Genomic DNA, 26,063 nt, shown 5'->3' on the forward strand with positions numbered 1-26,063 from the left:
AATCAGACATGTGACCAAGGCTATGTTCGGGTGGGCACGCCCCCTTGGTACTGGACACGCCCCCTTGGGGGCGACCATGCTGTCCTCCTTTTTGGTTTCCAAAATATGGTCACCCTAGTCTATGGGCCCATGGGCACCGTTTCGGAGACCCCAGTGTACAGTATGTCTGTACTATCACATTTTCTGAAAGCCTTTCCTACCATGACCTTTCATTACATTTTTGCTTTTATGTTCATTTTCTTTTGCACTCTATCTGAGCCCATTGTTATGCCTCAGCCTTTATGGTGCACAGATGTACAACAACCAAAACAGAAAGTGCAAGTAATATTACAAGCTAGCTAGAAGAGGGGCATATCTGGGAAACAGCATAATCTTTTGTGCATGGAGAAAAGCTATAAGGCATAGGCAAATAAAACATAAAGATGGCAAATACTAGGGCAAACTGCTTTTTCAAAAGTGTTTATTCAAGTGCTTGTGTATTGCATTAGAGCATTCAAGAAGTTGCAGGGCCAAACCCTTTGTTACAAAAATGGAGAGCAATTATTTGATTGCATCTGTTGGTCACACCTTTCCTCTGTTATTGGAAACACTTTCGGCAACTGAGCAAAGTTTCAAAATAAGTTAATTGCTTGAGGCTGTGGTGTTCCGTATCCTGGTGATCAACGGACACGTGATGTTTACAAAAAGATGTGTCCCTTAAAACTACGGAGCTAGCAACCTCGGCTACCGACAACATTGCACATTTATGATCATGTGAACTTGAAGGATGTGTTGCAGGTAGTTCCTGAATATCCATAGCTGGAACTAAATTATGCTTGAGGCATTATTGGCTATCTTTTTTCCAACCAGCATCAGATCTTATCAATGACTTTTAAAACTACACCTAGGGTAGCCAGGTGTTCTACTTTACAGAGGGCAGTCATCTATTTGAAGGGCTGTCAGAGAACAATTCTCTTTTTAAAGGTGTCCTCTATCTGAAGAGCTGGCAACTCGAAGTCTGGTTTAATGATAAAGAATCAAAGGAAGGAAGAACAACAGGGGCCTTGAAGCAATAGTTTAGCAACACTTGAACAGCAGACCAATGTCTCCCGGTCACAGGAAAGCGTATTGTATTTCTATTTAAATTATAGTCATTTTTTTCTAAATTTGCAGGTATATAGATGAAAATAAATACACATTTCATGAGTTCCAACATCTTGGATTAATATAAGAAATGTATTTAGCCCCCTAATTCCTTTTAAATGGGGTCTAAAGACCTGGGCAGGATCTACACTACTGCTTTAAAATGGTTTATAACAGTAGTGACAACTGTTGGGGCCCAGGACACACTACATATACAGTTTTCAAACCATTTTCAAAGTGACATATCCTGCTTGGTGTAGATCTGAACCCCAGTTGTTCCCAGCTACTTTTAATTGATTCATCTGAGGCTGGTCCACTCTTTTATATTTTAGTGTTAACTGTTGCTATTTTAACTCCTGGCTTTCTGATTAAATTGTTTGATGTTCTTACTTTCAGTTGGTTTTATGGTTTTTTAAAAACTGTGTGAACCAACTTGAGAGGACAATAACATCCTGAAAGGTGGTTTTAAAGGCTGGAACCAGGACTTTGAATTCAGCCCAGAAGCAAATAAGAAGCCAATGAAGTTGATGTAATAGCAGAGTTATATGTTCTGACCTGTTAGTGCCAGATAAAAGTCTAGCTACCTTGGATCAATAGAAGCTTTTGGGTTGTCTTCAAAGGCAGCTTCTCTCTGCAAAGAACATCCAAATTGCAATGGACACTTAACAGTGAATTACACTGCTGGATTGTTGTACTCTGCTCTGAAAGCCCAGCCAGCAATGTGGGAATAAAAGCAATGGATTAAGGCTGTATGGCTGTCATAAGGTAATCGGGGGAGAGGACTAGAAAGAGAAGCTGCTCTCCCTGGGTCATCTTTGTGATGGAACCGCGAGGGTTAACTCAGCGATTCCTAGGCAGGAGAAGGGCTTGACCAGCCCGGCTCAAGCACATGCCTCTCCGCTCCTCAATTTAACCCCTTTGAGTCTTGGTTTCCAAGGAACGACACAAGGCTAGATGTAGGGACCAAACGACTTTATTACACTTACTATTCTTAAGGGTCCACACACATGGGGGGGATCTACACTACTGGTTTTAAAGCGCTTTAAAGCACTTTGAAAATGTTTTGAAAACTGTATATGCAGTGTGTCCTGGGCCCCAACAGTTGTCAAAACTGTAATAAAGCGCTTTAAAGCAGTAGTGTAGATCTCCCCAAGGATAAACAATTAGGAGGTTTGGGGGGGAAACATAGACAAAGGAAAAGACACAACTCAGGGAAGCAGGGACTAATACCTTACCCTTCCTCCGTTCTCACTCAAGCCAATTGGATTCACACTCACTCCCCGCCAACCACTCCCAGCCGTAACTCGGCAAGGTCCCGTGCCCCAGTACCCAAACCTAATACTACAAAAAACAAACACTTAGCACTATGACTCGACTTAATTGTCGCTCACTTCGACTCGGCTCAATAGCCACTCGAACTAACTCCTTCCCTCGGTGCCCACGCGGAGCTCCGCCATCCAGCCACCCGGTCTGGATGCTCCTTGCTCACACGCACCGCACTCCACACAGGAAAGAGAGCAAACCCTTGGGTGCCCAAGCTTTTATCTCTTTTAGGGCACCTAAGTCGCCCAATCCATCCCAACCAATCAGAAGCCCTCAGAAGCCCCCAGCCTCACCAGAAGGGAGGGGGGACACTCCTGAAGCCTGCCCAGCTGCAGCTGGACACTTTTTCAGACCCAGAATGTACTCTCACCGATTCCAGCCTGGTTAGTTGTTATCAGGTGCTGGGCACCACGGGAAGGCGCGTCCTTGGCATTTACAGCTCTTCTACTCCCTTTCGGACACAAAGAAACCCCTCTCCTTCCTCCCGGGACGAAAGTTAAGATGTTCCTTAAAGGGCCCATGGGCCAAGCCCATGACAATCTTCAGCTGTGTTTTTGCCTTGCCCCACCCATTTCCACACTATATATTTGACTAGAGCTCACCAGAGGCTTTTTAGGGGGAGGACTAGAAGGAGAACTGCTTTACTTGGGCTGCCCTTAGGTGGGTGCTTGCCTTGCCCTGCCCATCTGCAGACTATATATCTGGCTAGAGCTTGTCTCTTAGCCAGATGTTGAAGGCCTGTGAGGGAAATTGAAGAGTCTATTGGACCTGTATATACTGCTGGGATGATTATCTGAACTGAAAGAATATTACTTTTGACACTTCACAGATTCTTTGACACAAATCTAATCAAAATCACAGTATCACCACAACCAAATCTAATCAAACTACTACTCCTTCAAGGTCACTGTACTTAAGTGTGGGGAACTTCTGCCTGACCACACTTATCACTAATTTTGCAACACTCAAGGGGGTAGGTGACTCTTCATCTGCTGTGTATTCATACCTACCTCCTGATTACTGTGTCTAATCTAATTGTGAGATCCTAATTCTTATTGTGGTTTAGTCATACTGCTAAATCTTGTCTTGAACATATGAGCAGAAATTCCTGACCTTATGGCATGGTTGCTTGATAGGGTTTCTTCAACCATTCGGGATTGGAGATATACACCCTGCAGGCTTATCTCTATAGAGGATGTCAGACTGAACTTTTTAAAGTGACAGCACCATTTCACACAAAATAGCAGGGGAAAGTGTCTCTCAGGCTTTTATGCGAAACAGCCTGGCTACCCGAAGCATGGAGATTCTTGCTGTTATCAATAAGCAAGAACCAAAACTGGCATTTCAGTCCTAAATACATTTGCCAGCAGCCAGTAATTTCTTGCAGGTAAAAACCCTTTAAGATGTCATTGTAACCCATGGATAATGTCTCAGAAATTCCTAGATGCCTGACCGTAAAGTGAAGCTTTAAAACTTGATTTTGTTCTGACTTTATACTGTTAGTTTTACCCTACCCAGTGCCTGTTTGCTTTCTCTTCCCCTCCTTATTGTTTTATCATGGTTTTATTAGAATGTAAGCCTATGCGGCAGGGTCTCACTATTTACTGTTTTACTATGTACAGCACCATGTACATTGATGGTGCTAAATAAATAAATAATAATAATAATAATAATAATAATAATAATAATAATAATAATAATAATGTCTTGGTCCAAATTCCAGCCTCAAAACCTACATGAAAGCAGGACACTGATAACCACAATGTCAAGATGCAATGTTGGATAATAGATGCCAATTGTAAATATTAGAAGTGCATATTAGGTCAATGAATTATCTGAGATGGTGACGAAGTCCAATGCAGCCAAGTTTCCCAACTACTTTATCTGGTCAGACACTGACCTCCTATAAGCTCACCCCCTCACAAAGAAAGAAATAGCAGAAAATTTAGTGATTTTAAGTTGTCCTACAATAATGCCACCAAAGGTATACACATGAGAAAAGATTGTGGATAGAGAAATAGTTTTAATCACAGGTGTGGCTGCAAACTTATTTAAGTCACCAGAAACAATAACAATTTCAGCAGTAAACAAAAACATTTGATTTGGTTATGGATCAGCAATAAGGTGCTCTGAGCTTAATTTATACACAACAAACTTTTTTTAAAAAGCACTGGATAGCTCAAAGAGTTGGAATCCATTCTGTACACTCTCAGTGAACTTTGTAGCTGGTTCTTAGACTATCAGCACACATACACCTCTACCAAGTGTCTTCCAGTATACTCTGTATCTGTTGTTGTGTTCTCTCCTCCTCAAAAAATGTTTCTTTAGCAGGTTTCTCTGAACCACCCAACTCCTTGCTTTCATCTGATTCACTTCTGCCGTCCAGATTTCTCTTGGCTCATTGCCATTACTGCTACTACATTATCGTTCGGCCTCATCCATGTCTTCTCTACTAGACCAGAACCATGTCATCCTGTACCACTACAAGCGTTTCTACATGAGGCTTTTATTGTGTACTCATGATTGCTCACCCATGGTAGTTTGCAGGTCATCCTCCAGGGGCCTCTTCCATGCTTTGTGACCATTATTGAAGGATTTTTTTTTTCTTAACAGAGAAAATGGGTGGGGTGGTTTGTGAATGGTCTCTATAATGCCATAGAAATCTTATATAATTGCACAATTCTGCTCCACCACAGCCCCACCTAGTGGAACATATATAAAGGCAGAGAAAGAAAACCGGGGGGGGGGGGGGGACATGTAAAGGAGCTGATCTTAATCCCGCAAAGAATCCGGAACGTGCAGGTTAAAAGCTTCATGTAGAAAAGCCTTACGAGGTTAAGAGCAGCAACTTCCTCATTGTCTCAGAATCCTCAAAATTAGTCTTCCAGGGTCTTTTTTTTTTAAAGCAAGAGATCAAAAGACATGTAACACTTCTTTAATTCTTTGATGTGATCTAAGGATTCCTTTTGCAGCTACCTGCAGCTTTGGAACAAAAGAAACATGACACTGCAGAGCAGAGGGAGAGAAGCAGGAATATTCCATTCTGTTGAGAGACCAGCTGCCTTTGACCCTCTTGCAACGATCGCCTAATGGCAGCTATTCTATCCAACTACCAAACTGATTCCATCCCTGGTAGTCATGATAAGAACTGGAATTTTAAGAACTGGAACCTGAACTTGCTTTCCCCCACCCCTTTCCTCCCTCTCTATCACCTGCCCCCTTGTGTGTTATGCCTTTTAGATGTTAATCTTGAAAGCCAGGACCTTCTGATCTTTTTAAGCCACTCTGCGAAGCTTTTTGGCTCAAAAGCAGGGTAACAATGCTTCAAATAAATAAACAAATAAATAAATGCTCCAAGTGATCCATCCCATCCTTCCGCTATTAATTACTGAGAACTGCCTTGAAAACAGTGTCCATGTTCATGCAGTACAGAAAGTTAATGTATCTTAAATACTTATATACCAGCATTAGTGACAGTATATTTCTCCCTAGGAAAGTATCAAGTAATTAAGGAGGTAGCCTACAAAGCCATTTAAAACTGTGCAATTTAATAATAAAAAAATACTCCCAGTATTCATAAACTAGATGTCCTGCATGCAAACACACTGGACACCAAAAATGGGGAAAGAAAAGAAGTGGAGAGGATACCTAGAAATAGGAGGATTCCTCAAGGAAAGCCCTGGGAAGCAGGGGTGGACAGTCCTAGGCTCCAACTGGTGAGAACCAAGGACTGTGCATATATACACATTGCTGGCAGCAGAGAACAGAACATTAGGTCTTCTGTGATATGCTCCTTTTCGGAAGTGGATGGAAGATATCCTTGGATAGATTGCTCCTTCCACTTGCTATGATAGACAGGACTGATTAGGCTTTTTAATGCTCTCCCGATTGTCCCTTACTCTAAAGGAGACTCTGAAGATCGGAAAAGAATGGCCAGACTGTTTGGGGCCCTTCCTTTCCTCTCCTCCTTTTAGGCAAAAGGAAGAGCTGTCTGAGCTCTAGAGTCCTGGCAGAAAACTTCAGTGAATCTACAAAAGCCGTAGCTTTAACCACAACCCCTATTGGGGGCCCTGTCAAAGGTGGATGTTACCCTGCAGCATTTCCATAACAAAGTCCCTGGAACAAAGTACTGAATCCCTGGTAAAAATGAAAACTATGGAGATGGCCCTTATGGACAGAGCTTCTCCTCCTGTGACTTCCTGAATAGGTCACCCTTCCTGACCTCAGGGTCTTTTTTTAGGCAACAGCCCCTAAAATCTCCCCCAGAGAATAGAAACATTGGATACCATGGAGGGAGGGAGCATGTGGGTTGTTCCTCCCACTTGCTTATAGACAGGTCTATTCGAATTAAGCTGGAATGCCCCTCTAGTGGGAGAGCAACGATCTCCCTTTGTCAGTTTCATAATCAAGAGAGACACTCCAAAAAGATCCTCGAAGAATTTAAGGCTTCTGAAAATAGCCACTTAACCTAACATGAACTCTAAATTAAATTACTAGAAATCCATTAAGCCCAGCAAGTCCTTTCCCACTCTGGCAGCACCTTGCTACATGAGGGGAGGATCTCCTCCATCTACTGCAAAAAGGAACATATCACAGTAAGTATCCAACATTCCTTTTTCCTGCAGTGGAGAATATCCTTATTTGTGGGGCATAAAGCAGCAGTACCCAAATGGGTGGTTTATACGATGCTGGAAAGGTTTCCCAAAATATTTTACTTATTGAAGTACCTTCCTGCTGAAAGAGGCTTTGGAAGAGGCAAAGTTGTCCCACCTATACTGCCAATCAAAGGCCACCCTGTAGATAGCCATCAATGGAGCATTTGTGTCCAAGACTGCTGAGGTAGCCACACTCCTGGTTCAGTGACCAAAAATCCCCCAGGAGGAAGAGAACCAGACACTCCATAGCATAGATAAATGAATTCCCTGATCCACCTGGCTAGAATAGACCTTGAGATGTGACGTCCCATAATTACAGGCTGGCAAGACACAAAAAGAGAGTGAGATACTCTGAAATCTCTGGTATGCTTGAACTAGATCTTAAGCACCCCCAAACATCCAGATAATGTCACTCTTTCTCTAATTGTTTGCAGGGTGAGGACAAAAGAAAGGTAGGTTGACTTCCTGCACTCTATGAATAGTGGTTAACCTTGGGAGTGAAGGTCACGTCCTGGCAGAGGATGATAGAATTCAGGTGGAAAATACAGAGCTCCTTTCTAAGTGAAAAAGCACTTTGGGTGGAGGTCACTGCTTACCACAAATAAAACCTTCAACAACAAAACCTTAAAGGATGCTTGTCTCAAAAGCTTGCATGGGGCTTTGGTGAGGGCCTTCCGTACTTTGTATAAGTACTAGGTGGGGTACCTATGTATGGTTGTTTTCAAGAGAGAGAGACCCACCCCCCACCCCCCAAGAAACAATGTGAGGAAATGGTGGGCTGGATACTCTGAGGGAGCAGCTGACCTCCTCAATGGCAACCACTTCCCAGATCCATCGACAAATTCAGGACAGAGAGCCTGGGTGTGGGGGCAAACAATGGCCAGCCATGGTAAGTATTGGGTCCCTGACTTCACTAATCTTTTTGCCACGGTTTCTAAAAGTGGCCTCCAATAGTCCTGGAGGGGTTGGGAGCCACTACTGTGGTAGGCCTGCACTGCTCCTCGGAGAGGAAGACAGCCTGGGAAAGGAAGCCTGAGTTCTGCTGCGTTCTTGCTGCCATCCAGGGGTTTGGGATCCGCAAAAACTAATACGTCCCTGTAGTTGCTCTCCTATGTCAAAGACTGGTGCAGTAGAGTCACATGACATCTCTGGGCTGTCATCTGCAGAGGGGGTAGCAACCACTGCAAAGCAGGCTTACTGACCTCAGAGGCTCTCGAAAGGTAGTCTGTCATCTTTATTCTTTGATGTTTTTATTCTATTTCATTTTGTATTTTATTTATTAAACCGGATGCTTCTCCTAGAACCATTCCCTATGTTCTGCTCAGAGCTAGGTAGGAATGAAACTGACAAACTCTCCCACTAAAAGGAGCACTCTAGCTTAATTTGAATAGACCTGTCTACTGGAGGAAGTGGGAGGAGCAACCGACACATAAGGATATTCTCCTCCACTGGAGGAAAATGTCAATTTACCCACCATGTTCTTTTGCAACTTGTAGGATTTTTTGATAAAGGAACTAATTGGCCTACATGATCAAGGCCCAAACCATTCCAAATGAATCGTGTCTATAAAATCATCTGGAAGTTTATAGTCTGGTTTGGGACCAATTTATTCTGCATGCCCTGATCAATATGCCGTAGTAAAGGCAGTTATGAATCAGAGGAGGAGCCCCACTCTTTGCACCTAATGTGGCGGGTACATGACAAGAAACAAGAACAAAAACACCCCCTCTCTGAGCTGGGATGGCAAAGCAATCTGGCCAAGGAGAGGAGGGAGTAGAGGAAGACTCCTGCCCTTTACAGTGATCCTGATATCTGTCAGCTGGTTTGGAGCTACAGTGGGGAGCATGGAGGGAAACAAGCAGACTAGAGGCTTCCCACTTGCCATCCCTGCTGACCTGCTGTAAGGCAGATTCCTCCCTCAGCTTTCCATTATGAAGGAAGATCAGCCATATCCAGCAGCAAAACTCCAGGAGAAGGGGGTGGGAGCCCAGCTGGTCTGTTTCTCCAAGACTGCCCTGCTTTAACAAGCCTCACTGGCATGCAAGAAGCAGGAAACAGACTTGAGTATGCAGGAGTCATGTTATCACAAAAGGCCTTGGCCTGAAGAGCACCGTCTGCCTTGCTCTGTCTTTTCCAGGAGGCCAAATCGCTGACCAAGAGACCCTTCACAGAATCCAGGGACAACCTGGGACTTTCCTCCTCAGAATGGATACCAGTAGGAAATAACGAGCACACAATAAATGCCTTGTGTAGAAAAGCTCTAAATCCCTTTAGAAAAGCTGAGAGGAAAAATGAAGGAAGTAGATAAGCTGTGAAGGAAAAGACTGAGAAGTATCGTCAGAATACCATCATCATGCTGCTTCGGAGCTAGGCCTGAACAAAACTACAGTAGGCTGCTCCTTCTCATTTGAAGGCGCTCAAAAACCTAAATAAGCATAGTCTTGCCTAACGGACTCAGTGGGAGGAGCAATTTATCGAAGGATATCCTTTATCCACTGCAAGAGAACATGTAAGACCTGTTGGAATTGGGAGTTAGGGCTGCACAGAAGCAAATAGTTCATGTTTGTTGAGTCCAGTCTTTCCCCACCCCTGAAATTCAGTGCAATTACAAGGGCAAGCGGAACTTGCAAGCTGAAGAGGAAGCCCCTCTCATTACCGTCACCAGACGGTGAGGGAACACTCACCAATGAGTGGAATTGTGAACACCTGCACGCTGAGATGCGCACCGCAAAAAGGCGTGTGTGCTTATAGTAGTATAGCCCCCAAACATTGCAAATATTATTAAGTATAGTATAGCGCAGGCTGAGCAGATAAGATGCAGGTCAAATCAGCAATAACTCATGGTAAACATCTAGTGCAGAACATGAGTGACACTGAATTACAGAAACAGAGACCACATTTGATTATGTATTCCTCTTAAGAAGCTATAGTGCGTTTCCAGCGGACACACAAAAGACAAGAAAGCATCCAACTGATTTTTGACAATGACATCTTCCGGGTGTAATTTGTGTGGCAAATGGTGTGCCAGTGACATCTCCCACGCATCCACAAAGTACACCCCAATTCCTGAGAACATCTTCCTCATGATTGTATCAAGCTGATAGGAATACCAGTCACTGTTGAAAAGGCTAATTTCTGGTCCAAGCTCCTGAACGTTGGCTGTTTTGATGACTATCTGAGTTTTGGGGCTCCGATCCAACAACCGAACAACTGACCTGCGAATGTTCCTCAGTCTCCTGATGTACACTTCTACAGGGAAAGTACTAAAGTGAGACCAGATAGTTATGGCTATCACAGTGTTCCTCCCACCTACAATGCGATTCAGTTCATTGGCAATGTAGTGTAGCTCACTGCTAAACACAGTGAAAAAGCGAATAGGGGGCCCATGACAGCGGAATTTTAGTAGGATGTTATGCTTCAGGTCCACAGCCATGAGAGGACCAACCTTTTTAAGACTGCCAAGATTTAACTCCACAAGATCTGAAAAATAAAAGAATAATGGTGTCACTGCCTGCAATCTGTCACCATCTGTAACTGTCAGTAAAACCAAAACAACACCCTTATCCTTCGCATTAAAGCCTCTGAGAAATCATCATGTAAGATCAAGAAATAAATGCCCGGAGTGCATCAACTTGAATCATTTGTAAGTGTTTGAGATGTACATTCAACTAGAAAAGTCTTGCAGAACGGAAAATAGTACATGTTAACGGAACCATCTGAACAGATAATCTCATTAAAATTGTTCACCTTGGTGAGCAGGTATTAAGCCTTGGCTTTGCTTTGGATTGCTCCTTCTTTTTTGCTCCTCATATTTAATCTACTACCAAATCATGAAATTTTCTTGCTACGCAGTGTGGCAGAAGTGTCAAGTGTTGCTCTCAGTTGCCTTGGCTAAAGCTCTGATTCATATATTGGCCATCTCACACTTTGATTACTACAACCCTCTTTTCCCTGCCTTTCATCTGCCACACCTAAGTTCTCTCTCTTCTCTCCAGAACTCTACAGCAAAGACAATGTACTTCTCTTGCTGCTTAAAGCATCCAACTCCCCTTCCTCAAAACATCAACAACACTGACTTTCCATGTTTTTCTAAATTCTGATCAAACTCCTTGTTTTTACCTATAATGCTGTCCCTGGCCTTGCAACCCCTTAGCACCTTCTCTATTGAATTCCATTTATGTTTGGAATTCTTTTCTAGAACACCATATAGGCCTACAGTGCTTTATTCTTTCAAATCCCTCCTCAAAAACCCACCTTTCCCACCTTTTAAAGGACCTGTTCAGTCCTTTAGCCCTCACCTCCAACCGAAGCCCAGGTGTGTGCTCACATTCTTCCTATTATCATTGCTTCTCCTATTTTCCTGCTTCTGTAATAACTGCTACACCACTATCAACATTTATAGTATGAGAAATAAGAGAAATGCACTTCCTGGGGACAGCCATTGTCAGGAGAGGGGGCTTTAAATAGAAAACCTGGAGCACATGAAAAAGCACTTCTTAAGGGTGCAGTCCTATGAAATTCACCCTTGATGCTAGTAAGCCTCTGAACTTGGAGACTTACAAGCATCCAGTGTAGAGTGGGAGGCATAGTGGAGGCAATTGTTGCCTCCGCCCTGCCTCCTGCTCTGCATTTTTTTTAGATCAGATCATTGGTACTTACTGAGAAGGTTCCTTCTGGGTTGGTGTGTGGAAGGCATCCCACAATGGGTTATCTCTACCTATCACCCAGGAAAAAGCAAGGAACATGCGACTAAGACTTTTGAGTATTCTATTGGTCCCAGGTTCCTCCTTGCCAGTTCTGTCCATGGCTATAGCTCAGAAGAAAAGACTACAGGTTGATCTCCTGGTAGGAGTACACATTAGATACAAATAGGAACAAACAATATGGTCACACTGTCATTGATGTGACATAAGGAAGTCTGTCCAGTGAACGCAGAGGCAAATATGTGCATGATGAGATGGTAAGAGGCTCAGTAAACATTGTAGGGTGTGGTTGGGATGCCTTCCACGCACCAACCCAGAAGGAACCTTCTTGGTAAGTACCAATGGTCCATTCTCTAGATTGGGGTGTGGAAGGCATCCCACAATGGGATATGCTAAAGCTAACTTCCAACTAGGGTGGGAGAGTGAACCAATATACTGTATGATGGTGTAAGTACCTGTTGGAAAAGAAGCTTCTGCCGAGGCATGTGTGATTTTATAATGTCTAGTGAAATAATTTGGACGAGGGGAGGAAGAAAATTCAGAGGTGTGGGAATTGCTGTTACACTTTATCAGCACTCCTGTTCTTAAAAATGTGTTTGTCCAAGAGGCAATCAGTTAAATTATCAAGAACAGCTTTTGTTAGCTGGGGGAGTACTGTGTAATTTAACTGAGAAATGTCCTTAATAGTGGAGGGGTGGTATAACTTATTCCCTTGCCTGGAGGTAGAAGGGGTTGGGGGAGGGGAGGTTTCATTTTGGCAGTGTGGATTGCAACTGCTATGCAAAATGGCTGCCTGCTCAATTTGGCGGGAAGCCTGCTCAATTTGGTGGGGAGGGGAATGCACCCTCAATCTCATCCTTCTGGAGATTTCAGCATCTGGTTGTTGTTGAGCTGATTCCTCCTCCTCTGATGGCCAGCTCCACCTCCTCTGTGAAGAGGGTGGCATGGTCCAAAGACTCAGACACCCCAACTCCTTTGAGCTCAGCCGCTAATAAGGCTTCTGTGATCTTTGGCAAGACTAAATCTTTGGGGAAAGCCAACAGGAGCTGAGAAGCATCTGGTTCAGGTTAAATCATCTGAAGGAGATGAATATGAACATGTTTTTGATTGTCCCAATGTAGAAGGGGAGCAAATTGGATGAAATTTGCTGGGGAACATGGGTGGGAGGGTGCTATTGCACCATGTCCTGCTTTGTTGTTCCCTGGCCAATGGCTGGTTGGCCACTGTGTGAAGAGAGTGCTGGACTAGATGGACCCTTGGTGTGAGCCAGCATGGCACTTATGTTCTTAAGACTCAGAAAGCGGTATATACCTGCGGGCAGGTGATCTTGCTTCCCCTTCTCTCCAGCCTGGTCTGAAAAATCAGGACTTTTGTCTTTCAATAGTCCCTAATGATCATGATTGTTTTGCTCTTTCTTGCAGTGATAGAGGCCTTTTTTACAGCCAGAGGGGCCATGAGGAAAACAGAAGGCAGAGCAGAAAAACAGAGGGGAAATGTTATTTTTTAAAAGGAAAAGGAATTACTGAGATGAAGATTTAAAGAGGTAAGAAAGATTAAAAATTTAAGAGTTTGAAGACATTAGAAGTTTTGAGTAGGAGAAGATAAAAGATAGCTCTGTCCTGGGCGAAAAGCAGGGACGAAATTGACAAGGAGGAGCCTGGGACCAATAGAATACTCAAACATTTTAGTCACATGGTCCCTGCTTTTTCCTGGGTGATAGGTGGAGATAACACATTGTGGGATGACTTCCTCACACCAAACTGGAGAAGGGCTTTTTTGTTCATCTAGCTTTGGTGCTTCAGAGGGGGAGAGAGGGAAGCTGGAAATGCTTGAGGAAACTGCGTAAGCCGGACTCTGGTCCCCTCCCCTCCCTGACCACAGGAATGCCCTCTCTCTGTGCACTGGATTTGATGGAGCCAGGGAGCGCTATCTCTGACCTCAGTTCCAGGAAACTGAAATATCCTAGGGCCTCAGATGCTCTCTAAAGGCCATAAAACTGAAACACTTACGGTGAAACAGAATTAGGGAGGAGATTGGAAGGATTCCCCACCCCCAATTTCTCTAGCTCTTCCGAATTCCAGAAACAGGGACATCAACCACAAGAACATCAGTTAAAACATGATGACCAAATTTTCACAATCTACATTCAGAGTATCTGTACTTGTATTTTTTGTTTACAAGGTAAGGCAAAAATAGTAACCTGGAACAAATGTTGTCAAATATTCAAACCACTGTCTGATTGTAGAATCTCCAAACAAGTGGATAAGTTTCCCCTCTAAACATTCAGTAATATCTGATGACTTATTAAAATGACGAATCCACTGTGTTCTTGGTTGCCACTCATCTTGATAATAATATCCAGAAGGAAATACATCAGGGCTTTGAGATCTTTCCATATTGTCCATCTCTGAAAGAGGCCATTTTTAATTATACATTAGAAAATGAAAAGCTACAGGTTTACAATTATAGCAGTAAACCTAATAATAATAATAATAATAATAATAATAATAATAATAATAATAATAATAATATGTTTTTTCTTTAAAATGACTCAGGGTATCTGACAACAAATTAAAACATAAACAATTTAAAACAGTAAAAACAATTACAAATGCTGATAAAAGAACTAAATTTAAGAAGCTCCAGCACCTGTCATCAAATGCCTAGGAGTAGATAAGAAAGTAAATAAATAAATTGGAGATAAATAAATGCATGTAACATCAATCTTCCTAAAACCCAATTGTAAGATAACATTTTCAAATTTAGATGTAATGAGCACATTGCAGTCAATTTCCAAGTTTTGGAAAGCAATTAATGGAAGTTTGCTTAAATGTGTAGGGAAAAATGCTGGTGAATCATCCAACAAAATTTTAGAAACCAAAAAAGCTTTTCCAGGCAACGTTTTATGTGTGTGTTTGATAAATGTCCAACATTATAGAGATTCTAAACATCTGTCGCCAAGGCAGCATTTCTGCTGTGGGTTAATCTGCCCAGAGAACACTTGTTATCGCATGGATTAAAAATACAATAAATTAATTAATTTAAAAAATTCATTAATTACATTTCCTCAGCCCTCAACACATAATCGCCACAATCTGATAGAGATTTAAGCATACACAGTTGGGCTGTGATCAATGTCTGGTTGCCAGGATAATCTAATACCCCTCTGACACTGCATGCCTACTGCAATTATGGTTGGGGGAGCATCAAGGCAACTATTGGCTAGTGCCACTGAGATCACTGATAATGAGCTATACCGCTTCTGCCTGCATAACGGCGACACCATTTTGTGACCTTTACAAAGTTTTAATGTGCATGGGAAACCTATTAAACCGTTCAAATCAAAAGTGCCAGGTGCCAGTTAGGTAGCTCGTTAAATCTGGGAGCTAAGTTTGCAAATCATGAGATACAAAAGACTAATAAATGTGCCTTTGAATTGCAACACAAAACCTATGAGCAGACTTAACATGTTTTATAAGCCAATTCATCATAAGATTAGCTGAGCTGTTATTTATCTAATTTAATCATCTTAATTTGATCATTGTTTTTTGACAGGTATTGAGAGTTGGCATCACATAGTTGCTGCGAATGCACTCTTGAACCTTCTTAATTCAAATTTCACCTCAGTGCACCCCTCAGCCCCTCATGTGTAACATGAGGATCATAATACTGATCTACAATACAGTTCATTGGATTACTGAGATAAATAATATGAAGCACTTTTCACCCTGACATGCTTTAAAAATGCCAAGCTATGCTAATAATAACTATAACAATAATAATAATATAAAATTTACAGTTGATCAGCAATACCCCATCATACTGATCAAGCTGTTCCTTGATGGTTGCACTCATTGTGTGAATTTCAAGGACGAAATGTAACATGTGAACAAGGCAGCAGTGGTTTCATAACAAGTCTTTCAAACGTTTACTTTACCTGCATGCCCCAAAGGCCTTACGATCACAGTATCAGGGCCACTTGAGGATATTGGCACTTTAATATTCACATCACTAAATTAAAAAACAAAACACAATTTAATGAAAAAAGGCACTTCTATCTAGTGGATGAAGAATACGCGGGGTGGGGTGCTTGCCCCACGAATCTGCTGAGCGCTGCCCGGCCAGCCCAATTCCAGCAGCTCCGGAAAGTGCACAATTGTTTCAACATGCCATTAGCATGCCGGGGGAATTGTGCACTTTCCAGAGGCCCCAGAAAGCATGCCTTGCCTTCCCCTCCCCCACCAATCATGGCCTTAGGGCCTTTAAGGCCATGATTGGCACAGAGGGAAGGGAGGCAGAGCGCACTTTCCTGGGCCTCTGGAAAATATGCAATTCCACGAACACGCTAATGGTCTGCCAGGGGAATTGCGCAATTTCCAGAGGCCTTGGAAAGTGCGCTTTCCCTCCTTCCCCCCCCCCAGCGCCAATCGGGGCCTGAAAGAGCCTCTTAACGCTTGTGCTAAGATGGCCCTTTAAGGCCCCAATTGGTGTAGAATGAGGGAGGGGCATGGGAAAGTGCCCATTGTGAACCGCCCAGAGAGCTTCGGCTATTGGGCGGTATAGAAATGTAATAAATAAATAAATAAGTGCACACTTTCCAGGGACCCAGAACTGCACTTTCCCTTCCCCTGTGCCAATAGGGGCCTGAAAGGGCCCTTAATGTAAGTATGAAGAGGCCTTTTCAGGCCCCAATAGGTGGGAGGGGGAGGAGAAGGGTTATTTTGCCGCCATTAGAGTAGAAGGGAAAAAACCTTCTCCACCCCACCAATAGGGGCTTAATAGGCCCTGTTAATAGGGCCTTTAGGACTCCCCATTGGTTGGGGGGGGAATGCGATTTCCCCAAGGCTAGGGAAAGTGAATATTTCCCCCCACTGTGTAAAGGGTGCTGTATAAAGTGGGGAAAGGACAAAGGGAGCGGAAGTGAGTTCTGTCCGGAACTGAGCCCCCACTGTCCTGCACCAGTCATGGGGCAAAAATCTGCACAGTGCACCCAGGCGGATTTTCACCCCATTACTACATCTATCAAAGGTGAAATTCCCAGGGCCAAACTATACATTAGCTATACCACTGGTATATTATAGTTATATCCTCTTTTGACTGTAGGCATGCAGCTCAACATGAATCGGAATACAGATTCCCTAACTCTGGTCATATCTCCTGTGAACTGCAAAGCAGAGTGCAATTATGACCCTGCCTTTCCAGCCTCTCCCTTCCAACCATCTGTATTTCTCACATTTCAGATCACGAGACTTTAGAGAACACTGGAGAGCCACACTACATGTAACATAAACCAAACTACTGCTTTTAACTATTTTTAAAAGCAAAAATACAGAGAGTGATCAGGATCAGGACCATGGCAGGCAGGGAGGAAGGGGGAATTTAACTTTTCTCCTTGCTGTGATCCTGACAAGAATTGCCCGCCCACCCAGCTCGCTGTTATTTCCTTTGGATAGTAGTGGGATGGGTCTGGGAGAAAAATGCTGACCCCAGGCTACTGTGTTGTGCCTCCAGCCCACCAGGACCTCTGTTCCCTTGCAAAGGGGTGGGAGGAAAAACCAGTGACCAACTTATAAAACAAGAACTAAGACTTACTTAGCAAGAAAGGGAAGGGGGAAACAGGAAGCAAAACAAAGATTCAAATGAATAAATGATTTAAAGTAAGTCCCTAAAACAAAAAAAATAGAAGGAAGGGAGTCCAATTGTTATTCAGTCCACAAAGGTGAGTGATTTCTTAAAATCTGTCTCAAGCTGTGTAGTCCAGGACTCCAGGGTAGCTGTACTAGGCCTCAGGTACTGGCAGTTAATTCTGGGGATGTTTCTGACTGTTAACCAGCTGAAAAGCAGAATACTGCTGCTTTCTCCTTCCTGGTCTTTCCCCAGCTTCCTCGGGACCTCCCTTTTCTGTCTCTGGGTCTTCCCAGTTTCTTCACAAACCTTTATTTTTAAATCTCTGGCTCCTTCTCTCTCCTCCTCATCTGCTCAAAATATCCCTACAGCAGCTCATGAAAGTCAAAAAAGGTTAAGAAGCTGGCATACCGCCAGAGGGCTACACTGCATAGGGTTACATACAGTTAATTCTTCTCTGCTAAATGTACTTATTAGTGGTGGTATGCTGCCTGTAACAGCTACCACAGAAGCCCCAAGGTAATGGGTCTCTGGAAAATGTGAAGCAGATTTAGCATTAAACTGCTGTCTCTTACACCTTTCAGGCAAATTAGAAACATTATAACAGAGCTGTACATATAAAAACATCCACCTTTTTTTGGTTTGCTTGGTACCTGTTTCCATGGACAATTTCAGTCCGCAAAAAGGCATTCATGCAATAACTTTTGCCGGTACAAGCAATTTACAGGGAATGAACCAATATGAAGCTGAACTGACTAAAACAGAAGAAACAGTAAACACATGATATAAGTGAACATGTACCTTTGGAAAAGGCGACTCTCTTCTGAAGTCAAAAGCCCCTTTTGATATCCTCCTTTGTAATGGCTGATCCTGGTAGCGCAGGAGAGTTTCCTTGGTTTGTAGCAAAACCATGGCTCGCCAGTGTAAAGATCTGTAAAGTTACAGACTGGCATGTCTCCAGGCAAACACACATTGCACACAGTGGTTTCTGAAATTCTCCCTGATTTGAATAGGCTTTTAAAATAGGCCCTGTCTGGTCTTTCTTCTTGTAAACGTTGAAGGGCTTGGATCCCTTCGCTTGGGTGGACCAAAGACACAGATACCATGACCTCCCCTGGCCAGGGTAAAGTGAAAAAAACTCTGTAAGATCCATTCTGGTAATCTACAACTCTTCCAGTAGCTCCAGCTTTCAGATGAGCAGAGTGGATTCTTGTTTGAAGGTAATCTCCACCATACTGTTTTGGTTTCCCTTCATAATCTTTCATGTGGACCAGCACCTCCAGCTGATCACCAACTTTGAAATGTGTGTGACTATTCAGTATGACAAAGTTGCTATGAGAAGGGTCTGTGCTCCTCACAAATGGGATGTTGTCTTCAGGGGGTTTAGGCCACTGTATAGCAGCAAATAAAGATTCTTCTTCCTCTTGTTCCCTCTTAGATAAAACTTGGTGCTCATAACCACAGTATAGCTTTCTGGGTATTTTAGTCACCTGTGATAAAGGCTGCTGGTCATCATCTTCTATCAACCACTTCAAACCTGTGGCATTCAGGTTCTACAAAAGAAGGAAGCTCTTTGAAACAGGCCTATTAATGGTAGAACCATATAAATGTTAGCAGTTGTTTTATATCTAACATATATATCAGTTTCTGGCTACACAAGGAGCTTTCAAGATGGTTTACCACCAATAAAATACATTTTTGAAAACATACCCCATGCCAAGATAATGATTGAGGGCCAATGATGTCAATTTACATTGGGCATCAACAAATGTGAGAGACCTCATAAAACTGCAAGCCTAGGAGTATATGTGTACACATACTGTATACTTACATACACACACACATAAACATGACTGTATATAATATAATCACAAAATGATTATTTTCCTTATTAATGCACATGTTTATTACAATGTACTAGAAAGTCAAATCAGTAGGCAAGACATGAATGCAGTTGGGTCATTAAAGATTTCCAACGAAGATTTTATAGGAAATATACAAGAATGTGAGAATTGGCAATTATATAAAAATAGAACTATTAGTAAGAGGGAATAAAGAGAAGATATATATAAGCTTAGAAGACAGTAAGTTATCCACCTCTCTGGAGGACTGCAATGGACTGTAATACGTCTGATCTCGAATAAATGGGATTGGTGGACATTCAAACTAGGGTGACCATATGAAAAGGAGGACAGGGCTCCTATATCTTTAACAGTTGTACTGAAAATAGAATTTCAGCAGGTGTCATTTGTATATATGGAGAACCTGGTGAAATTTTCTCTTCATCACAACAGTTAAAGCTGCAGGTGCCCTGCCCTCTTTTAAATCTGGTCACTCTAGTATAGCTCCTGCACTTTAACTGTTGTGATGAAGAGGGAATTTCACCAGGTTCTCCATATATACACTTCAGCGTGGTGGCGCCCCTCCTGTGGAATTCCCTGCCTCTGGAGGTTAGGCAGGCGCCAACCTTGTACTCCTTTCGGCGCCTCCTGAAAACATCTTTATTCCAAGAAGCCTTTCTTTAACATGCAGCCTTGGATTTCTGTTTTTGCTTCTTTTAAAATTTTGTTTTAACTGTTTTATTCTGTTTTTATTTTCATTTTACCTTGTACACCGCTCCGAAATTTTTCAATGGGGAGCGGTATATAAATATTCTAAATAAATAAATAAATAAATAAATATACAAATGACACCTGCTGAAATTCCTTTTTCTATGCAACTGTTAAAGATTCAGGAGCCTTGTCCTCCTTTTCATATGGTCACCCTATTCAAACTGAAGCAAATGCTGGCAGAACATGGGAATCCAGGTGTGGCGCTCTGTGCTAGAAACCATGGCAGACATTTGAATTAAGTCTTATCAGAGCCCCGCTCATTCTAGGACATGCAACAAAGAGAACATACAAGCATAAAAAGGGTGCATCTGGATTCCCCATGGTAAGGTTCCCATACAAGTAGGGGCCATCATGTCATGTGTTTGTCCACCTGTGATCCACTTCAAATGGTACTAAACTGCAATGGCAGAGAAACTCATGACACAATGGCCTAATACATGTAGCTGAAGGGGCACTATTAATTGTCAAAATTAAAAACAAGAGTGATAATATGGCCAGAGTGCAACTCCACGTATGCTGATCCCCAACCCATGGAAAACGTATTATCAAGACCAACTCTTACAAAACGCAGCAGTAGTTTCGGGGAAGACCTAAGCCTGCCTTATCACGTCTCTTTTTAGAAAGACACCACCACTATACAAGGTAGCCCACAAAACGTTTTCCTGTTGAAAAGCTGTTGACTGGAACATGAAAAGCAATAATTTACAGCTGATTAATATCTGGCAGTTTCTCCAGCAGTCTGTTGCAGAGGGAACGGCTGGGATGGTGGAACAGGGCTCTGTCTTAATAGCATGCCGGGATAATCACTCGGGCCAATGATGTCAAGAGCAGGCTTTGCAAATTTATCCTGCCATCTGTTTAAGTACCACTTATCCTTGTATTTTGCTCAATATTGGTACTGTGTACAATGACAGAAACACTCATATGCCAATTTATCCACACTTTGCTTCATACATCATTCGCAGTTTTCCCATGAAGAACTCCTAACCTTGGGTTTGTTCCCATTTTACAAATTTCTTTCTTTCTTTATAATGAAACTGACTTGTCCAAAGTCATAGCAAATGTTTCTGCCAGAGCCCAGTTTCACAATAAAATCCAAGCAGTTCTAGGGATCAAAACAACATGCTTTAACCACAAAGATATGGAATGTATTTCCCTGCAAGTCTGAGACATTTCTATTCATAATCAGTTCAACTCTCAATGTTGTCCTTCATTTGCTTTTTTTGTATTTGCTTCCATAGTTGGCAACAATTTGAAGCATCTTTATATGACATCTTTGTTATGCACGCCATCATTCAAAACCATTATATTAAACTTTAGAGGATAATACAAATACACAATTTGCCCATTATATCAGCAGTGGTGAACCTTAGGCCCAGACTCCAAAATCTTTCCAGAGCATGTTATTTCGTTGGTATGCTTTTTTCATGGCATATATAAGAAGCATGAAAGGATTTATACAGTCACCCCAAACCACTTAAATAATCTAACATGGGAAAACACTGGTGGACTGAAAGGATGATGTTCAACCTGATTGCTCTGTCTTTGAGAGAGTTGAATGACTCACCTCCAATTGATAGAAATTGTGGACTAAAGCCAGAATAGCCAGCACTGCCAGAACGAAGCAGAAAATATGTATTTTGGAGAAATTGGGCCACATGATCCCTTCATCTCTTTCTCACCCATGTAAGATGCTGCCACGTCGCCCATATTCCACAGGCACCAATGTCATTGTTACTCAGTATCACACAAGTAATCTCATCAGGAGGCGACTGCTGCTGCATTGCCTTTTCCTGTGAATACATTTTTAAAAAAACTTCTGATTAGATAATAAAATTCGGGTAAACATAAAAACGGCTTTAGCATTTGAAGCATATACCACCAAAATGGAGCGGAGAAGAAAAACAGGCTATAAAATGACGAATATTGTTTCTCAACTGTTAACAGAACTTGTTTTTAACACATAATACAGACAACCTTGCCAGTTTATTTTTCAACTGACTTAGCTAAAAATAAACAGATAACAAGCCTTACAATGGAGATTGTTATCTAGATCCAAGTCTAAGTGAAATATACTACTGACCAGAATGGCAAGAGAAGATTGTTCAGGAAAACATTACCAGATCCGGGCCCTCCCCACACCACTATATAGTGCCTTTGTCCATAATATAGAGGATTGTTTCTCCTCTAGGAAGCAGTTTTTCCTGACACTGTTTTCCAGTACATGGACGGAATTAAAAGAAAGAAAAATGGGTGTTCACCTCTTCCCCCTTCTCATGTTCCTATTATTCGCCCACTGCCTATTCTGTTTCCTTCTTTTAGAGTTGCTTATGTCTTAATTGCTCTTAGCACCCTCATCATCTTTCTTCCCTGCACTTCCCAATTGCCCAACATCCCTGTCTGTGTTCCCTTCTTCTTGTGAACAGTTTCTCTCATCCTTAGGCCCTGTGTGAAGATATATTTACCACCCAGACAGATCTTTTACTTCCTCTCAGAAGCTGACCTGTTTGTCAATATTCTAATTGCTGGCAGTTTCCATGGAATAGATAGAATGATGTGAGCATTCTATAACATCACTGTAACTTAGCTAATGGATGGCAGGGCTCATAGACAGCAAGCAATTCTTAAAGCTCCATCACACCTATTTTTTTTTATCCGGTTTCCATCCACGGTTTCCCCCTCCGTTTCCTTAGCGAGTTGAGCGCTGGGTACTTTCATGTGTGTGCGTTGCTGCGCTCTTTCAGCTGATGTATCTTTTCACCTGGAGCGCTACTCTGCTGGTGAAATCTCCCGCACCACCCCCTACATCCTCCTTTCCCCTGCAGTTAATTTTTTATTTTTTATAAAATATTTTTATATTTTATAATACTGCACAAATACAATAGTACAGCAGCCTGAAGCAGCACAATTACAGTAAAACAACACACTACACTTTCCCCTAAGATCATATTAAACAAACCACGAGGAGAGAGAAGGAAGGGAGGCCATTTGTAGGAAGCAGGAGGGAGCGCTTGGGCCAAGACTGTTGCTGCTGCTGCTTGGCGTGCGAAAGGTTTACAGGGGAGGAGGAGCAAACATGCACTGCAGCTCGGATATCAGTCATGGCAGTGGCTCACTCCATTTCTAAAAAAAAACCAAGTCTTTAACTGCAAAGCTTTGCAGTTCTAGAGAGGCGCGGGGGTGAACCACCACCATCCCTGTCCCGGTACATTTTCCTAATTTCTTTTAAGGTGAAAATGCACCCCTGGTCATTTCTACTCAGGAGTAAGAACAGAGTTAAATGGGACCTCTCTCCCTCCCCCTTCATGGTTCAGCAAAGAACTGCCCCGCCCTCCTCTTTTGTTAGCGAGACCGCCCTTAAACACACACACACACACCCAACAAAGAACAGGATGGTCTGATAGAACATAAGGACAGCAATACATGGGAGGAGTGCATTTATTTCACATGGTGGTGGTGGGGGGGAAGACTTTCTGCACTCTAAAAAGAAAAGAAACATGGAAGGGATCAGGCGAAATGAGTGCAGGACAGGGATGGCGTCATGTGACATCAAAACAGCATACCAGGCATGTCGAGTGTGCAACAAATTGCTGGTGTGATGGAAGCCTTAGCCTGTTTTAACATCTTGCATTATTATCTTAAGGAAATGAATGATTCGAAATCACAATACCCTATGTTTAGCTTAGCAAACTTCTAAAGCTAAATAGGATTCTCCTTTCCCTTTCCCCCTTTTTTCTTGAACACTAATGTCAGCAATGCATACTTTTTCATAAAATCTATTGATTGGGAAATAGAATTTCTCAACCACTCTTCTTAAGAAAGCACTGAAAGTAGATTGTATTAAGTACATGGAGAAACTTACTTCATATAAACTTTACAGTCTCAGGTGAAGAAGTGGCTTACATTATAGCACACTGAATTTCTTAACAATGATTGTTCACAGCCTGTGGCTTCTATTAACATTTTCAGTTTCTGTAAATAGATCAAGTCATTCCTGTTTATTCTCCGATAATTATTCCAGCAAAACTTGAGATGTGACAAAGAAAACACTGGGAAACAAGCTATATTTTATTAAAAGGAACATGTCTTTACTGGAATATTTTATTCACATAATATCACTATATCAGAAAATGATCCTGATCGGTTTGTGATATAGTAAGTATTTGTTCGTACATAAGGCTAACCCATGGTTTAATTAATACAAATGTTTTATTGAATTCTAGGTTATCATGCTGTGCAAATGGACCCATGCTGACAAACCATAGTTTATCAACTGCAAACAACCCAGAAAGAGAACCCATTGTTTACTTTTGGGCTGTGAATTCTAGATTGTTTGAACCATGGGTTGTTGTTACATGTTATCCTAGAACTATGGGTTGTTTCACCAGTCTACAGAGGTGGCAAGCAAAAGCGATAAAAAAAACCCAGACATGCCAGTACTATACCTCCACAAAGACATTTGGGATACAGGGAAGGACTGGGTTGAGAAAATTTGGTTTGTTCAATTGTCTGCCAAACAAACCCTGGGCAGGGCAACAAACCATGGGTAAACATTATGAGCAAACTAGGTCAGTAGATGGGTTAAGCCATAGAAATAAGACAAACCAGGAAATTTATCTTAAAGTTGAACTAAATGTAATAATATTTATTTTTCCTGGATATGAGGTCAGAGAAACAACTTCAACCTTGGAGCCAGGAAACTGTGCTGCCCATCCCCTCTCCTTTGTAACCAATGCAGAGAAAACCATGCTGGCTACCTCACCATGCTTGCAAATGAGGGGAAAGGGCATTCCTAGGAGTGGGGAGACTGGGGCGGCTGGCTTACACCCTTTTCTATTGCCGACCCAGCCTACTTTAGGTATGCTTTAGGGTGGATTCCTGCATTGAGCAGGGGGTTGGACTCAATGGCCTTATAGGCCCCTTCCAACTCTACTATTCTATGATTCTACTTCCCTCTCCTTCTCCGAAACCTCCACAAGATGGGCAAAATTGCCCATCTAGGCAAAATGCAGAAAGGAAGGCGCCAGCTCTGCATAGAGTAATTGTAAGGCCCCAAGTTCAGAGGCTTAGGAGTACCCAGGGCACAACCCACAGGATATTAGTTTTAGTGCTGGCTTTAAAATATTACTATATCTTTAAAGAAGTTTCTCTCACACACACTGTGAACCACATCACACCAGTCATTTTCCAGCTTCACTGGCTGCCAGTCCAGGTCCAGGCCCAATTCAAAGTGCTGGAATTAACATTCAAAGCCCTAAATGGCTTGAGGCCAGGCTATCTGAAGGAACACCTCCTTCCATATGTACCTGCCCGGACCCTAACGTCATCCTCAGGGGTCCTTCTCATTGAGCCCCTGCCAAAGGAAGTGAGGCGGGTGGCTACCAGGAGAAGGGCCTTCTCTGCTGTGGCACCCCGACTTTGGAATGACCTCGCTAGACAGGTTCGCCTGGCACCTACACTATACTCTTTTAGACCTTTTTATTTTCTCAGCATTTTAACATTTTAACTTTGCTGTTTTAACTTTGTATTTTAAATCTGTATTAATTTCTGCATTGCTGCTCAATTTTATCCTGGTTGTGTTTTTATATTGTATTTTATACTATGCTTTTATAGTGTTTGTTTTATATTTTGAATGGTTCTCATGGTTTTAATTTTTGTAAACCACCCAGAGAGCTTCAGCTATTGGGCGGTATAAAAATGCAATAAATAAATAATAAATAAATATCCAATTGCCCTCCTCCTAACTTGTCCCAAGTTCGCACTCACAGTTAATTTCAGAGGTCTATGCCTGAAGTCTTCCTTCTGACCAGAGACTCATAGTTTAAGGATACAGCCAAGAAGAGATCTTTCAGTTGCTGCTTTCTGAAGAGTCCGTTTCCTGAGTTCAGCTGCAAATAGCAGATACATATTTTTAATTCTTTCTTTATAGACACTCTCAGTTTCTGCCTTCTATGATTTCAGCTGTTTTCTTATTCCTCTGAGCAACCATTGCTTGCTGCCAGCCTCTGGTAAATTGGCCTATA

At 42.3% G+C, this 26,063-nt stretch overlaps 1 protein-coding gene across 1 annotated transcript; it reads right to left on the reverse strand.

Moving 5' to 3' along the window:
* Positions 1-9,173: 9,173 nt before the first annotated feature.
* NXPE3 (neurexophilin and PC-esterase domain family member 3) lies at positions 9,174-21,802 on the reverse strand. The gene is made up of 5 exons (XM_063127629.1): positions 21,608-21,802; positions 18,230-18,981; positions 15,741-15,814; positions 14,004-14,210; positions 9,174-10,580 (listed from the first exon to the last, which is right to left on the reverse strand). The coding sequence occupies exons 1-5, from the start codon at positions 21,698-21,700 to the stop codon at positions 9,979-9,981; spliced, it is 1,728 nt and encodes a 575-aa protein (XP_062983699.1). The 5' UTR covers positions 21,701-21,802; the 3' UTR covers positions 9,174-9,978.
* Between the last annotated feature and the right edge of the window lie 4,261 nt (positions 21,803-26,063).

This window comes from Elgaria multicarinata, chromosome 5, assembly GCF_023053635.1.
Source record: "Elgaria multicarinata webbii isolate HBS135686 ecotype San Diego chromosome 5, rElgMul1.1.pri, whole genome shotgun sequence".
NCBI lineage: Eukaryota > Metazoa > Chordata > Lepidosauria > Squamata > Anguidae > Elgaria > Elgaria multicarinata.